This window comes from Somniosus microcephalus, chromosome 16 (genome assembly GCF_052327205.1).
Source record: "Somniosus microcephalus isolate GS21.2 chromosome 16, FLI_Smic_1.0, whole genome shotgun sequence".
In the NCBI taxonomy this organism is placed as follows: domain Eukaryota; kingdom Metazoa; phylum Chordata; class Chondrichthyes; order Squaliformes; family Somniosidae; genus Somniosus; species Somniosus microcephalus.
The window spans coordinates 8,317,317-8,332,244 of record NC_141002.1 but is presented as its reverse complement, the minus strand read 5'-3'; the positions used below and the strand labels follow the sequence as shown (position 1 = coordinate 8,332,244).

Genomic DNA, 14,928 nt, shown 5'->3' with positions numbered 1-14,928 from the left:
TACTGTACCCGTAATCATACGCTGCGCGCTACATGGCATAACAACGCTATTGTAATAAAACATTGTGATCTGTGACTTGCAATGAGTAGCATCAAATTCCTGGGTGTCTCCACTGGCAAAATGTAGTGGCAACAAAGCTAAATGGCTGTTGCCAGCGGCACGTATCCGATCAGGCTTCTAGTGCGGACTTGCCCCTCACACTGGGGGAGGAGTGTGACGGAGATCTTGCCCAGAGCAGCAATTGTAAATGTAACTGTACCACTGTTCCCCAGCACACTACTTGGCAACAGTGGTAACCATAATATGAATGGTGTAGGAATGTTCTTGTGCCACAGTCTCCGATAGCCTATTTTAGCCTGCGGGTGAACAGGTCAGAAAGGGACGGAATTAACTTCCTTTGCTACATTAAGCAGATCCTTTGCTTTTTTGTTTACTCCACCCTTAGGCTGAATTGAACTGAGAATGTCCTCGGACACCAATGTTTAAACTGCTGTATACACCAGTCGGGCCATACCTGCTTTAAATATAAAGGAACACTTGGATTAGTCTGAGCTGCCACCCCAGGGTAGTAATGGTTCCCTTCTCTTAACCCTCTTGTTCGTACAGTTGGTCAACGGGCTTTGGGGTTAGGGACTTGTATTGTTCATACTTGGTGTCTCTGAGTTCCTTAACTCCAGTTCAAAGATATTTTTCTACATGAAGATTTAACGGTGAAGATTGGGGATTTTGGCTTGGCGACAGTGAAATCGAGGTGGAGCGGGTCCCACCAATTTGAACAGCTGTCTGGTTCTATCCTGTGGATGGTGAGTGCCAAAACTATATCTAAAGTTGACAGTGAAGCTGGCCGTTATAATATGAGTGGTGGAAGAGGAGAGCCCTATGTGTTACTGCCCAGGCTGTACACTGTATCAGTTCGGTCGACCCCTGTGTCACACACTCATACCAAGAGGTTAAATACATTTTAACATCATTTAATTTCAAAGCCCATTTCAGCTCAGTACAGTCTGATTTCTACAAGATCAATTACGGTCAAACTCCATTACTGTCACATAGTTTTCATTCGTAGAATCAAGGTCACCAAAGTAAAATGCTTCACTCCAATATCCACCTTACCTAGTGGATGAAAATCCTGATGGTTGTTTGAAAATCTTTACATCTATGGAGGTTCTATCTGGGGATTATACCAGGCATTTGGAAAAGGGGTAGAGGGGAATTTCTGTCCCTTCCTCGCAATTCAAAATCTGAATTTTGAAAATGCAGTGATAATTGGGAACTGCCCCCTGAGAGCTCCGGGAATGGGGCAGGTGGGCCTGAACTATTGTTGGGGCAAGTGATTAGTTCTCAGAGCAACTTAGGCTCCACCAACTGTACCATGGCCAGGACTACTGCAGAATCGGGCTGTTTGGGTAGCAGATCGCCGCAGAAATCTGCGGGATGTCCCATTGTAATGTATCACTTGCCCGAATTAAAGATTTAGCCAGCAAGGCTACGGACACAATTTGTTCCCCTTTTTGGATACTAAGAGAATCAAGGGATATGGGGATAGTGCAGGAAAGTGGATTGAGGTAGATTAGCCATGATCTTATTGAATGGCGGAGCAGGCTCGAAGAGCAGAATGGCCTACTCCTGCTCCTATTTCTTATGTTGTTGCAGCTTTAAAGATTAAGTTTATCACAAAGCTTTCCTCGGTACCTGGGTGTGATAAATATCTCTGGTGCCTCCTCACAGAATAGCACAAATCTATTATTTTCAGTCTGTGCATGGTGAACTCATCTTGATTGCCTGAACACACTCAGCGAGTTTGCGTGCTACTGCCTAATTTTCCTTGGTTTTTTTTTTACACTTGGGTTTGACGGTCTTATTTCGTATCTGGGGCTACTTCACTATCCGCTGCTCCCAGGGAGGAGCGACAACCAAGGGAAGCGCATCTCTAAACCACAAGCACACAGCCCGTGACTGGACGGAGATTCACCAATGGCAGGCCTGGTGTTTCTCGAGCTGTGCTGTCCGAGACCTCTGAGATCTCCGGATATGACCACCCCCACCCCACGGTGTCCCGACTTTCACCAGTAAATCTGATGCTTACCCTCAATAACCAAACATTTGCCTTTTCTCAGGCGCCTGAGGTGATCCGAATGCAAGACAAGAACCCCTACAGTTTCCAGTCAGATGTCTATGCATTTGGGGTGGTTCTGTATGAGTTAATGAGCGGACAGTTACCCTATTCAAACATTAATAACCGTGATCAGGTGAGTAAACCCACAATTTCTGCAAAATTCCTTTATTTCATTGATTTTTTTTATCTTGCAAATTTGATGCTCATCAAGGTGAGGATATTAGCACCGAGAATGGAAAGCTTCCCATTACCTGGTTTCAGCATCAGACGCTCCCAGGGCAGGTACAGCACAGGTTAGATACAGAATAAAGATCCCCTGTACTTTGCATCTAACCACTGCTGTACTTGCTCAGGGAATATTTGATGGGACCGTGTAGCGGGAGATTTACGCTGTATCTAACCTGTGCTGTACCTGCCCTGGGAGTGTTTGATGGGACCATGTAAAGGGAACTTTACTCTGTATTTAACCCATGCTGTAGCTACCCTGGGAGTGTTGGACGGGACAGTGTAGAGGGAACTTTACTCTGTATTTAACCCATGCTGTAGCTACCCTGGGAGTGTTGGACGGGACAGAGTAGAGGGAACTTTACTCTGCTGTAGCTGTCTTGGGACAGAGTAAAGCTCCCATTGCTCTCAACAATGTGCCTCCTCGCCAGGGTCAGGAGTGCCCCCTATTGTATCAATGTGGTATTTCTTCATTTCCCTCCTCACCAGCCGATAGGCAGCGTCCCTCAGTACGATTCCCCGTTGTGTTACAGGCCTGTGTCCACAGGTACCTGGGCTGTGACTGCCCAAACTCATGTCATTCACAGCGTGTTACACCCTGCTCCAACAGAGAGAGTCAATATATATATTGCACAACTAATTCTGGATTGGATTAAAGCGGGGAGGATAGCTTTATTCTTATCTGCAGTCTAATCCTATTCATTCGTAGTCACTTAATTCAAACCATCTGATAATTAACTTTGTGCTAAGAAATTTTCCACTTTGCTGTGTTATTTACATTGTTTAATTCAAATGATTCAATAATTCAAATTTTTTAGTGCAAAAATGACTGAATTGCCACGAGAGCAGAGTGAACGCCTTGGTGCATTTTTCTGTGTTAAAGACACTGCTTGTTGTTGTGGTATATCTGGGCTGGGAATGCTTGTCACTGACACGGGGGGAAACTGCCAAGAGTAGATCGCCCTCCCATTGCACGCGCCTCCCATTTCTTGCATTGTCTTTGTGCACCAGTTTGTTAAATCTCAAAGAACATAGATGATCCAAGCTTTCAATTAACATGTGCAGTTAACATCTCTCAACCCCTTCACTGTCTCTAAATTGTCACACTGTGTGTCCGACATCCAGTTCTGAATGAGCAGAAATCTCCTCCACCTTAATATTGGGAAGACGGAAGCCATTGTCTTTGGTCTCCGCCATAAACTCTGTTCCCTAGCCACTGACTCCATCCCTCTCCCTGGCAACTGTCTGAGGCTGAACCAGGCCCCAAGATGAGCTTCCAACCACATATCTGCGCCATCACTAAAACCGCCTATTTCCAGCTCCGTACCATCGCCCGTCTCCGCCCCTGCCGCAGCTCATCTGCTGCTAAAACCCTCAATCATGTCTTTGTTGCCTCTAGACTCGACTATTCCAACGCACTCCTGGCTGGCCTCCCACGTTCTACCCTCCATAAACTTGAGGTTATCCAAAACTCTGCTGCCCGTGTCCTAACTCGCACCAAGTCCTGTTCATCCATCACCCCTGTGCTCGCTGACCTACATTGGCTCTGGGTTAAGCAACGCCCTGATTTAAAAATTCTCATCCTTGTTTTCAAATCCCTTTTTGGCTTTGCCCCTTCCTATCTCTGTAATCTGTAATCGCCTCCAGCCCCACAACGCTCCAAGATCTCTGCGCTCCTCCAATTCTGGCTACTTGAGCATCCCCGATTTTAATTGCTCCACCATTGGTGGCAGTGCCTTCAGCTGCCAGGGCCCTAAGCTCTGGAATTCCCTCCCTAAACCTCTTCGCCTTTCTATATCTCTTTCCTTCTTTAAGACGCTCCTTAAAACTTACCTCTTTATACCAAACTTTTGGTCATCTGACCTAATATCTCCTTATGTGGTTTGGTGTCAAAAGCACCTTGGGACATTTTACTACATTAAGGGCGCTATATAAATACAAGTTGTTGTTGGTTAAACTCCTTCCGTGCCTAAACATTGGCATGGTAAAGGATGGTACAGAATCATGGGTTACAACGAAAGGAAATGTATTAAGTGCCGGTAAAACACAATATTGGCCCACAGTGGATCCTAAATTAACAATCATTTTGTAAATATATTCACAAATGGGTCTTCTCCGTTCACCCATGACCCAGCCTGCTCCCTCCCTCCCTCCCTCCATCCCTCCCTCCCTTCCTCCCACTCCAGCTGAGGTAAAATTCAGGTAACAGTGAAAAGCTTTTTGAAAGGTTCCTGTGTGGTGTTGAGGAATGGTTATCAATACAGCCCTGCTGCTGGGTCAGTTCTGGGCCTACACATTGCAGGTTTAATAGTTTGTCCTGGTTTGAAGTGCCTGACCCTTGTGATTGGCTTTTAGATAATCTTCATGGTTGGCCGAGGTTACCTGACCCCTGACCTCAGTAAGGTGCGCAACAACTGTCCAAAGGCAATGAAGCGGTTAATGGCGGATTGTCTGAAAAAGAAGCGGGATGAGCGCCCTCTGTTCCCTCAGGTGAGTATTACACTTCAGTGATAGCGTTGTCGCAGGAACTGCTGCAGAATGGGCTCTCGGGTCTTGTAACATAGGAACTGCTGGAGAATGGGCTCTCGGGTCCTGTAACACAGGAACTGCTGGAGAATGGGCTCTCGGGTCCTGTAACACAGGAACTGCTGGAGAATGGGCTCTCGGGTCCTGTAACACAGGAACTGCTGGAGAATGGGCTCTTGGGTCTTGTAACACAGGAACTGCAGGAGAATGGGCTCTCTGGTCTTGTAACAGGAACTGCTGGAGAATGGGCTCTCGGGCCTTGTAACACAGGAACTGCTGGAGAATGGGCTCTCTGGTCTGTAACACAGGAACTGCTGGAGAATGGGCTCTCGGGCCTTGTAACACAGGAACTGCTGGAGAATGGGCTCTCTGGTCTGTAACACAGGAACTGCTGGAGAATGAGCTCTCGGGCCTTGTAACACAGGAACTGCTGGAGAATGGGCTCTCTGGTCTGTAACACAGGAACTGCTGGAGAATGGGCTCTCGGGTCCTGTAACACAGGAACTGCAGGAGAATGGGCTCTCGGGTCTTGTAACACAGGAACTGCTGGAGAATGGGCTCTCGGGTCTTGTAACACAGGAACTGCTGGAGAATGGGCTCTCGAGCCTTGTAACACAGGAACTGCTGCAGAATGGGCTCTCGGGTCTTGTACCAGGAACTGCTGGAGAATGGGCTCTCGGGCCTTGTAACACAGGAACAGCTGGAGAATGGGCTCTCGGGTCTTGTAACACAGGAACTGCAGGAGACTGGGCTCTCGGGTCTTGTAACAGGAACTGCTGGAGAATGGGCTCTCGGGTCTTGTAACATAGGAACTGCCGGAGAATGGGCTCTCGGGTCTTGTAACACAGGAACTGCAGGAGACTGGGCTCTCGGGTCTTGTAACAGGAACTGCTGGAGAATGGGCTTTCGGGTCTTGTAACAGGAACTGCTGGAGAATGGGCTCTCGGGTCTTGTAACACAGGAACTGCTGGAGAATGGGCTCTCGGGTCTTGTAACAGGAACTGCTGGAGAATGGGCTTTCGGGTCTTGTAACATAGGAACTGCTGGAGAATGGGCTCTTGGGTCCTGAAACACAGGAACTGCTGGAGAATGGGCTCTCGGGCCTTGTAACATAGGAACTGCTGGAGAATGGGCTCTCGGGTCCTGTAACACAGGAACTGCTGGAGAATGGGCTCACGGGCCTTGTAACACAGGAACTGCTGGAGAATGGGCTCTCGGGTCTGTAACATAGGAACTGCTGGAGAATGGGCTCTCTGGTCTTGTAACACAGGAACTTCTGGAGAATGGGCTCTCGGGTCTTGTAACAGGAACTGCTGGAGAATGGGCTCTCGGGTCTTGTAACACAGGAACTGCTGGAGAATGGGCTCTCGGGTCTTGTAACATGGCAGCTTCAAGGAGCGGACTTGCCTTGACATTGAGCTGCTGTACTACAGGCCGGCGTGGTCTGTACGTCAGATATTCCCATCTTTCTCTTTCATTTGGTACTTGCTGGAAGAGTGTTGATCACCCATAATAGCGGAGGTTCTTTGCTTTCGTGTAGTCCGAGCCCATGTACCGAGCTGTCTCCCTCCAGCACATCCTTTGTCTGATGGGGAGCTTCATACCTGAATTGCAAAATCATGGTCTTGCTGCTGGCATCTCCCTTTAATACAGTGGAGATGAGCTTCCAAGACCAGCCGTGTGCCTGTATAGGTGTATGTAAACACCTGTACACATGTGCATGGTGGGTGATGAGGCACCAAATCAACAGCTGCTATATGGCTTGGCTAGCCTGGCAGGTGCTGATGCTGTCAGTTCCACCAGGCCCTGCGCCTCCCAGTGCAGCTGAAGGCCTGTTAGATTGTATAGCCTGCAGAGAATGAGAAAGATCATACATTGACATTGTAATGATCAGTAACATGTCATTCTAGAATGGTACACTAGGTGGAGCTGGTTTTAGTAGTGGGCTACCCACAAGGCAGTAGTCAAGATGGATGCCTGTACACTAGTCCACATGGCTGAATAAATGACTAGCTCAAGCTAGCTGTTCATAATGAAAACATCTATTTATTTATGAACATAACATGGTACCAGGATTGGTAATATCTGCTGAATATTGTGAAACGCGACATGGAGAATTTGAAGCCACCGGAGGGTTTGAAACTCACGGGGAATGTCGACTGCAATTGGCGGACTTTCAAACAACAATTCGAACTCTACATTGCTGCCATCGGGTTCAGTACGAAGCCAGACGCAAGGAAAATAGCGTTACTGCTCACGGTTGCAGGCCCGCAGGCGATAGAGGTATTTAATACATTTGTATTTGATCAAGAGGAGGACAGAGAAAAAATGGACGATGTGCTAAAGAAGTTTGATACACATTTTTCTCCCAAAAAGAACGAGACCTATGAGAGGTACGTGTTCCGTTCACGGACAAAGCAGCAAAATGAGACTTTTGATACCTTTGTGACCGATCTGAAACTGAAAGCACAGACATGTAATTTCTCTGAACTGAAATCATCCATGATTCGTGACCAGATTGTGTTTGGTATTCATGATAAAAAGGTCAGGGAACATTTGTTGAGAGAAACCGAACTAACATTGGAGGATGCTGTGAAAATATGCTATGCCAGTGAGCTAGCTCAACAGCACGCAAAGACTTTCAGTGAAATTAATAATAATGCGACTAGTAATGGATAGTGCTGCTGTCGGTGCTGTGTCCTACAAGGGGAAGAAACGTGGGCAGAACAGAAATGCAAAGCAATCGGAGGATGGAACTTTTAATTGTAAACGCTGTGGTTACCAGCACCAGTCAAGACAATGCCCAGCGTTTGGGAAAATGTGCACAAAATGTAATGGAAAGAATCACTTTGCCAAACAATGCTTTTCAAAAGTAAAAACAAAGAAAGGGCAACAAGTCAATGTGATTGAGGACACTGATTTAAGTGAGACATTTTTTGTAGGAATGGTGTCATGTGACAATATAGAAAAGGATACAGAAAATGTGCAGCCCTCAGGAATGGACAATGCTGAACATAAAGTTAATGCAGTAAAAGAGGACAAATGGATGATGGCACTGCAGGTAAATGGAGCATTAGTTACATTGAAACTAGACACTGGGGCAAAAGCAAACTTAATCAGTATGAGTGACATTAAAAATATGAAAGAAACGCCCAAAATACAGAAAACGTCAGTACTACTGAAGAACTATAATGGACAGAAAATAGATAGCTTAGGTGTATGCACACTCAAAGTGACAGTCAAAGACAAAGTGCATCATCTCATGTTTTCTGTTGTGGCTGAAGGACTTGATTCACTACTAGGTGACAAAGCTTGTGAGGACTTAGAACTGGTCAAGAGAGTCTACCGTATAAACTGTGCCATAAGCAGACCAGATGACTCGGTGGATTCTGTAGTGAGTAATTTCCAGGATGTGTTCAAAGGATTTGGAGTTCTACCATTCACTTACGAGATCCAGCTAAAGGAGGGTGCTCAGCCAGTGGTACATGCTCCACGGAGAGTTCCAGCACCCCTGCGTGACCGGCTCAAGAAAGAACTGGACAGAATGACCACACTAGGAGTCATCAGGAAAGTCGAAGAGCCAACAGGCTGGGTTAACTCCATGGTATGTGTAAAGAAAAAGAACAATGATCTAAGAGTATGCATAAGTGCAAACATAAAACGTGAACACTACCAGATTCCCAAGCGAGAAGAAATCACCAGTGAAATGTCAGGTGCCAGATACTTCACAAAGCTCGATGCCTCACAAGGATTTTGGCAACTAAAACTGGATGAAGAGAGCACCAAATACTGTACCTTCAACACACCATTTGGCAGGTATTGTTTACTCAGAATGCCTTTCGGGATAATATCTGCATCTGAAATCTTTCATAGAACGATGGAACACGTAATTGAAGGTCTGGAAGGAGTTCGGGTCTATGTTGATGACATCATCATCTGGGGCTCCACACTGAAAGAACACAATGAGAGACTGACTAAAGTGCTACAGAGCATACGCCGGAATGGACTGAAGCTCAACAAAGCCAAGTGTCAGTTTGGCGTCCAGGAAGTCACTTTCCTAGGAGATAATCTATCTGGTAAAGGAATAGAGCCAGATATGGAAAAAGTAAACGCCATACTCAAAATGCCCCGACCCACTGACAAAAAAGGAGTGCTACGCATCATGGGGATGATAAACTTCATTGGAAAGTTCATTCCTAACTTGTCAGCCAAGACTGTCTGCGAGACCTGCTACATAAAACAAATGAGTTCGCATGGACAGAAAGACATGAACAAGAGTGGATGAACCTCAAAACAGTGCTAACAACCACACCTGTACTCACCTTCTTTGACCCAACAAAGAGAATCAAAGTGTCAACGGATGCATCAAAAGATGGCCTAGGCGCGGTCTTGCTACAAGCAGAGGGTGAAGATTGGAAGCCTGTTGCCTATGCCTCCAGATCTATGACTGATACTGAGTGTCGATACGCCCAGATTGAAAAGGAATGTCTAGGCTTGGTAGTTGGACTAGAAAAGTTCCATGGCTACATATATGGACTTCCCACCTTCACAGTTGAGACAGACCACTGCCCACTGGTTGCCATCATAAAAAAAAAATCTGAATGAGATGTCTCCAAGGATTCAACGACTCATGATGAAGCTGCAAAGATATGACTTTGAACTGATCTACACACCAGGCAAACGCATAGTGTTAGCAGATGCACTATCCCGAGCACCCACAATGAGTCATGTGAGCTCTACTGAGGAAGACGTGGATGTTCATGTGAGTATGGTCACTGCTGCGCTGCCCGTGTCAGACACACAATCAAAGCAAATAGCAGAAGAAACAGTAAAAGATAGTGTTACAAACAGTAATAGAGAACATTCATCATGGTTGGCCAAAAGGTTCCTGTGCAAAGTAATTTCACATCAGGTCAGAGTTGAGTGTCGCAAGTGGACTATTACTAAAACAGAACAGAATAGTCATTCCACAGGCTCTACGTCAAGACATGCTCAAAAGGATTCATGAGGGACACCTCGGAATTGAAAAATGCAAAAGGAGAGCAAGAGACGCTGTTTATTGGCCTGGCATAAATAAGGACATTGAGAACATGATAGGCATATGTGAGACATGTCAGAAACACCAAAACAAACAAGCAAAGGAACCAATGATAGCAGCTGACTTGCCAACAGCACCATGGCAAAAGGTTGGTATGGACCTTTTTCATTTGAATGGTAAAGACTATCTAATAGTGATTGACTACTATTCTAACTATCCTGAGATGGCGCTGCTCTCAAGCACATCAGCAAGCAGTGTCATAATGCATGTTAAATCCATCTTCGCCAGACATGGAATTCCCAGGATTGCCGTTAGCGACAATGGTCCGTGCTTCAACTGTAAGGAGTGGCAACAGTTTGCAGCACATTATGACTTTCAGCACATCACATCCAGTCCTCTGTATGCTCAGTCGAATGGTAAGGCAGAGAAAGGTGTTCAAGTTCTCAAACAGCTACTGAAGAAAGCAACAGAAAGCAAGTCTGATCCTTATCTCTCCCTGCTGAGCTACTGAGCCTCCCCTTTAGACTGTGGTTCTTCACCTGCTGAACTACTAATGGGTCGCAAGTTGCGCACCACGCTACCCTGCTGTGCAAAAGAAAAGCAGAGTAAGGAACTGAGAGAGACTTCAACTGTTAAAGCTGAAACAGAAATCACACTATGACAAGTCATCCAAAACTCTGAAACCATTGACAAGGGATGATGTTGTCAGGATTGAGGATCCAGATGCATGGAACAGGAAAGCTACAGTTCTTGAGGAAGTAGGACCAAGGTCATACACTGTTAGAACTGAGGAAGGACAGATTCTCAGGAGGAACCGCCGTTCCCTCCTGAAAACACAAGAAACTATCCAAGAGCAAATCGATGACAATGCCGCAACTGAATCTTGTCACTCACCACCAGAACAATCTAACACAAACACACATACAGGCTCTCATGAAAACACATCAGACTTACCTGTGCTGAGAAGATCCACACGTGAAGTAAAAAAGCCTGATAGACTTAATCTTTGAGAACAAAGAAAACTATAATAAAAGAATGAAAAGCTTAGAGTTCATAAAGTAAAGCTTTGAAAATGTGTTGACTGTTGTGAAGATGTTTATGTTATTATGATTACTTGATTGATATTGATTTTGTTTAACCTCTAAGGAAGGGGGATGTAATGATCAGTAACATGTCATTCTAAAATGGTACACTAGGTGGAGCTGGTTTTAGTAGTGGGCTACCCACAAGGCAGTAGTCAAGATGGATGCCTGTACACTAGTCCACATGGCTGAATAAATGACTAGCTCAAGCTAGCTGTTCATAATGAAAATGTCTATTTATTTATGAACATAACAGACATGACTTGAGTTATCCTCGCTCTTTAAAGGCCAGCGACACATGCTGCTAGCACCAACCTTTGTCTTCTGCCGGAAAGTTGGAGGGCGTGAGGGCGGAATATGGATCACCTGGCCGGAGCTGTTGGAAAGATAACTCTCACTCGTTGCCAGAATGATTAACCCTACCCAGATCCTGAGGTGGTGGATCTCTATCCAGAGGTTGCATGCTACTGGCCCCATGGTTTTGAAACTTGAGACTAGACATGTCCCTGAGGCCAGCCTTTGATTCAAGGCTCTTACTGGAAACCTTTGACATTGGGTGGGGAGGCCGAAGGACTTCCAGAGAGTGGGTGAAAGTTCTAGTTGGTGAAGTGGGGGCTGCAGGTTCTCAGACTAGCCCAATAATGAAATTTCCAAAATTCCATAGATTCTAGAACGGTTCCCGCGGATTGGAAGGTAGCAAATGTAACCCCACTATTTAAGAAAGAGGGAAGAAAGAAACGGGGAACTACAGACCAGTTAACCTGACATCAGTAGTGGGGAAAATGCTAGAATCTATTATTAAGGACGTGGTAACAGGGCACTTAGAAAATAATAATAGGATTGGGCAGAGTCAACACGGATTTTTGAAAGGGAAATCGTGTTTGATAAATCTATTAAAGTTTTTTGAGGTTGTAACTAGCAGAATAGATAAGGGGGAACCAGTGGATGTGGTGTATTTGGATTTTCAGAAGGCATTTGATAAGGTTCCACAAAAGAGGTTATTAAACAAAATTAGGGCTCTTGGGATTGGGGGTAATATACTAGCATGGATTGAGGATTGGTTAATGGACAGAAAACAGAGAGTAGGAATAAACGGGTCATTTTCGGGTTGGCAGGCTGTAACTAGTGGGGTACCACAAGGATCAGTGCTTGGGCCTGAGCTATTCACAATCTATATCAATGATTTGGATGAGGGGCCAAATGTAATATATCCAAGTTTACTGATGATAAAAAGCTGGGTGGGAATGTAAGTTGTGAGGAGGATGCAAGGAGACTTCAAGGGGATATAGACAGGCTAAGTGAGTGGGCAAGAACATGGCAAATGGAATATAATGTGAAGAAATGTGAAGTTATCCACTTTGGTAGGAAAAATAGAAAAGCAGAGTATTTTTTAAATGGTGCGAGATTGGGAAATGTTGGTGTTCAGAGGGACCTGTGTGTCCTTGTACACAAATCACGGAAAGTTAACATGCGGGTACAGGAAGCAAGTAGGAAAGCAAATGGTATGTTGGCCTTTATTACAGGAGGATTTGAGTGTAAGAGTAAAGACGTCTTACTGCAATTATATAGGGCCCTGGTGAGACCACACCTGGAGTATTGTGCACAGTTTTGGTCTCCTTACCTAAGGAAGGATATACTTGCCATAGAGGGAGTGCAACGAAGGTTCACCAGACTGGTTCCTGGGAAGGGGGATTGTCCTGTGAGGAGAGATTGAGTAGACTAGGCCTATATTCTCTAGAGTTTAGAAGAATGAGAGGTGACCTCATTGAATCATACAAAATTCTTAGAGCTTCACGGGGTAGATGCAGGGAGGATGTTTCCCCTGGCTGGGGAATCTAGAACCAGGGGTCACAGTCTCAGAATAAGAGGTCGGCCATTTAGGACAGAGATGAGGAGAAATTTCATCACTGAGGGAGGTGCAACTTTGGAATTCTCTATCCCAGAGGGCTGTGGAGGCTCAATCAAGACAGAGATCGATAGATTTTTGAATATTAAGGGAATCAAGGGATATGGGGATAGTGCAGGAAAGTGGAGTTAAGGTAGAAGATCAGCCATGATCTTATTGAATGGCAGAGCAGGCTCGAATGGCCGACTCCTGCTCCTAGTTCTTATGTTGTTATGAAGTGGTTCTGCGTTGCAGATTCTCGCCTCGATTGAGCTGCTGGCCAGGTCCTTGCCAAAGATTCATCGCAGTGCGTCGGAGCCCTCGCTCAATCGGGCCGGCTTCCAGACCGAGGACTTCAGCCTGTACACGTGCGCTTCCCCAAAGACACCCATCCAGGCCGGAGGATACGGTGAGTGCGGTGTGAGGACAGAGTGTGTTTCTCTTTGTTTCATGTCCTTTGTACATGCTGGCCACTCTTGGCCCACAAGTAGCTGCTCACTCGTCTGTATACAGATAGGATGTGAGAATGATGCTCCCCAAAACTCCTTTGGTCATCGGTTCCTTGCTGGGGTTCAGTCTCCAGGGATTCCCTCACTCCAGCTGGCCATTCTTGATCTGTGGGCCTAGGCAGTGAGATCAGCGTGTTCTGTGACCGAGCAGTGTTACAGCCGAGCCCAGTCCCATCTTCACCTAATGCCCACGCCTTCCAGACGAGAGGAAAGAGAGACTTTTTGAAGTGCAGTCACTGTTGTAATGTAGGAAATGCAGCAGCCATATTGCACCACAGCAAGCTCCCACAAACAGCAATGTGATAATGACCAGATAATCTGACTAGGTAGCAGTCAGGTGCAGGGAGCTCCAGCTGATTGTCCCCCTCCAAACTCAGGAGTGCCGAGGGACATTGTAGCACTCCAACTGCCTCCGCAGCTGAATGCAGGATCAACTTTCACCGTGGGTGGGGAATACATATTGCTCACACAGTGGAGGTCCTTTACTACTTCACTTTGTTCTTGCTGGAACAGCTTCCGTAGGTATGCCTGAACTTCCTACGGCCTGAAATGTAACCGTATGCCCTTAGTATATAGAATATATAGGGTATGACAGGGCAAGCACCGAGTGGCCAGCAGCTCCACAGCAGCCAATGGTGATGGGCTGTGCTGTGGAAGGGTGACATCTAGTGGCAGCAACTGAGAAATCCGAGCCGAAAACGAAGTTTTGAAGCAAACCACAGCTCACTGTTACACGGTCGATGCAACTGGATGGATATTTTGTAAGTTTTCCCCCTTCCCTCTTCACTTTTTCCGTGTGAAAGACAAACTCTGCCAGAGTTGCTTTTAAAACAGCTGCTAAAGGGGGTGCGAGAGTGGTCAGGCAGCTTCCTCCATACCCCCTTCTCCTCCTGGGAGGCATGGCTCCACAGCTGCTCTGAGGGGTAACGTGGTTGGAATTGGGAGCTTACAGCACCAGGCCCTATTCATCCGTCCCTCAGTTGGAACTTGTTGAGCCCCTGTGTTTGTGCTTCAGTGAACCTTGCGCTCAATAAGGTGAGGGATGTGACCGAGCTGGGGAATGGAGCGATTTACATTTCAGATGCCCACTGTTAGGTTGCACTGACTCACAGGTTAGGTATAGCACAGACTCACTCTGCCTAAACAGTGTATCTCAGGCCCGAGCTCAGGTGAGTGCACCTTGTTTGACATTGTCCCATTCCCCACCACAAGCTTCTCTCAGTGGGAGCACCCATTAATGCTCAACTGTGCTCTCTGGGGATTTCCCAAACCCCTCTCCCACAGTCAGCAGAGATATTCACCCCATCCATCTGGACTACATCAGAATCCAGTTGCCAGAGGTGAAAGACCAGTGCCTGACCCACCTGGATGTTTATGCTGTAGAACAGCCTCCCCACTCAGTTAAATACAGAGTAAAGCTCCCTCTACACTGTCCCATCAAACATTCCCAGGGCAGGTACAGCACGGGTTTGATACAGAGTAAAGCTCACTCTACACTGTCCCCATCAAACACTCCCAGGGCAGGTACAGCACGGGTTAGATACAGA

General features: G+C 46.3%; 1 protein-coding gene across 2 annotated transcripts in view; it reads left to right on the top strand.

Moving 5' to 3' along the window:
• Positions 1 to 14,928, top strand: part of braf (B-Raf proto-oncogene, serine/threonine kinase) — a 162,903-nt gene that overhangs the window by 142,750 nt on the left and 5,225 nt on the right. For both annotated transcript variants that reach the window (XM_086008585.1, XM_086008586.1), the window contains 4 exons: positions 685 to 803; positions 2,118 to 2,249; positions 4,697 to 4,831; positions 13,128 to 13,281. In XM_086008585.1, the coding sequence (XP_085864711.1) occupies positions 685 to 803; positions 2,118 to 2,249; positions 4,697 to 4,831; positions 13,128 to 13,281 (540 nt within the window). The remainder of the gene's footprint in view (positions 1 to 684; positions 804 to 2,117; positions 2,250 to 4,696; positions 4,832 to 13,127; positions 13,282 to 14,928) is intronic.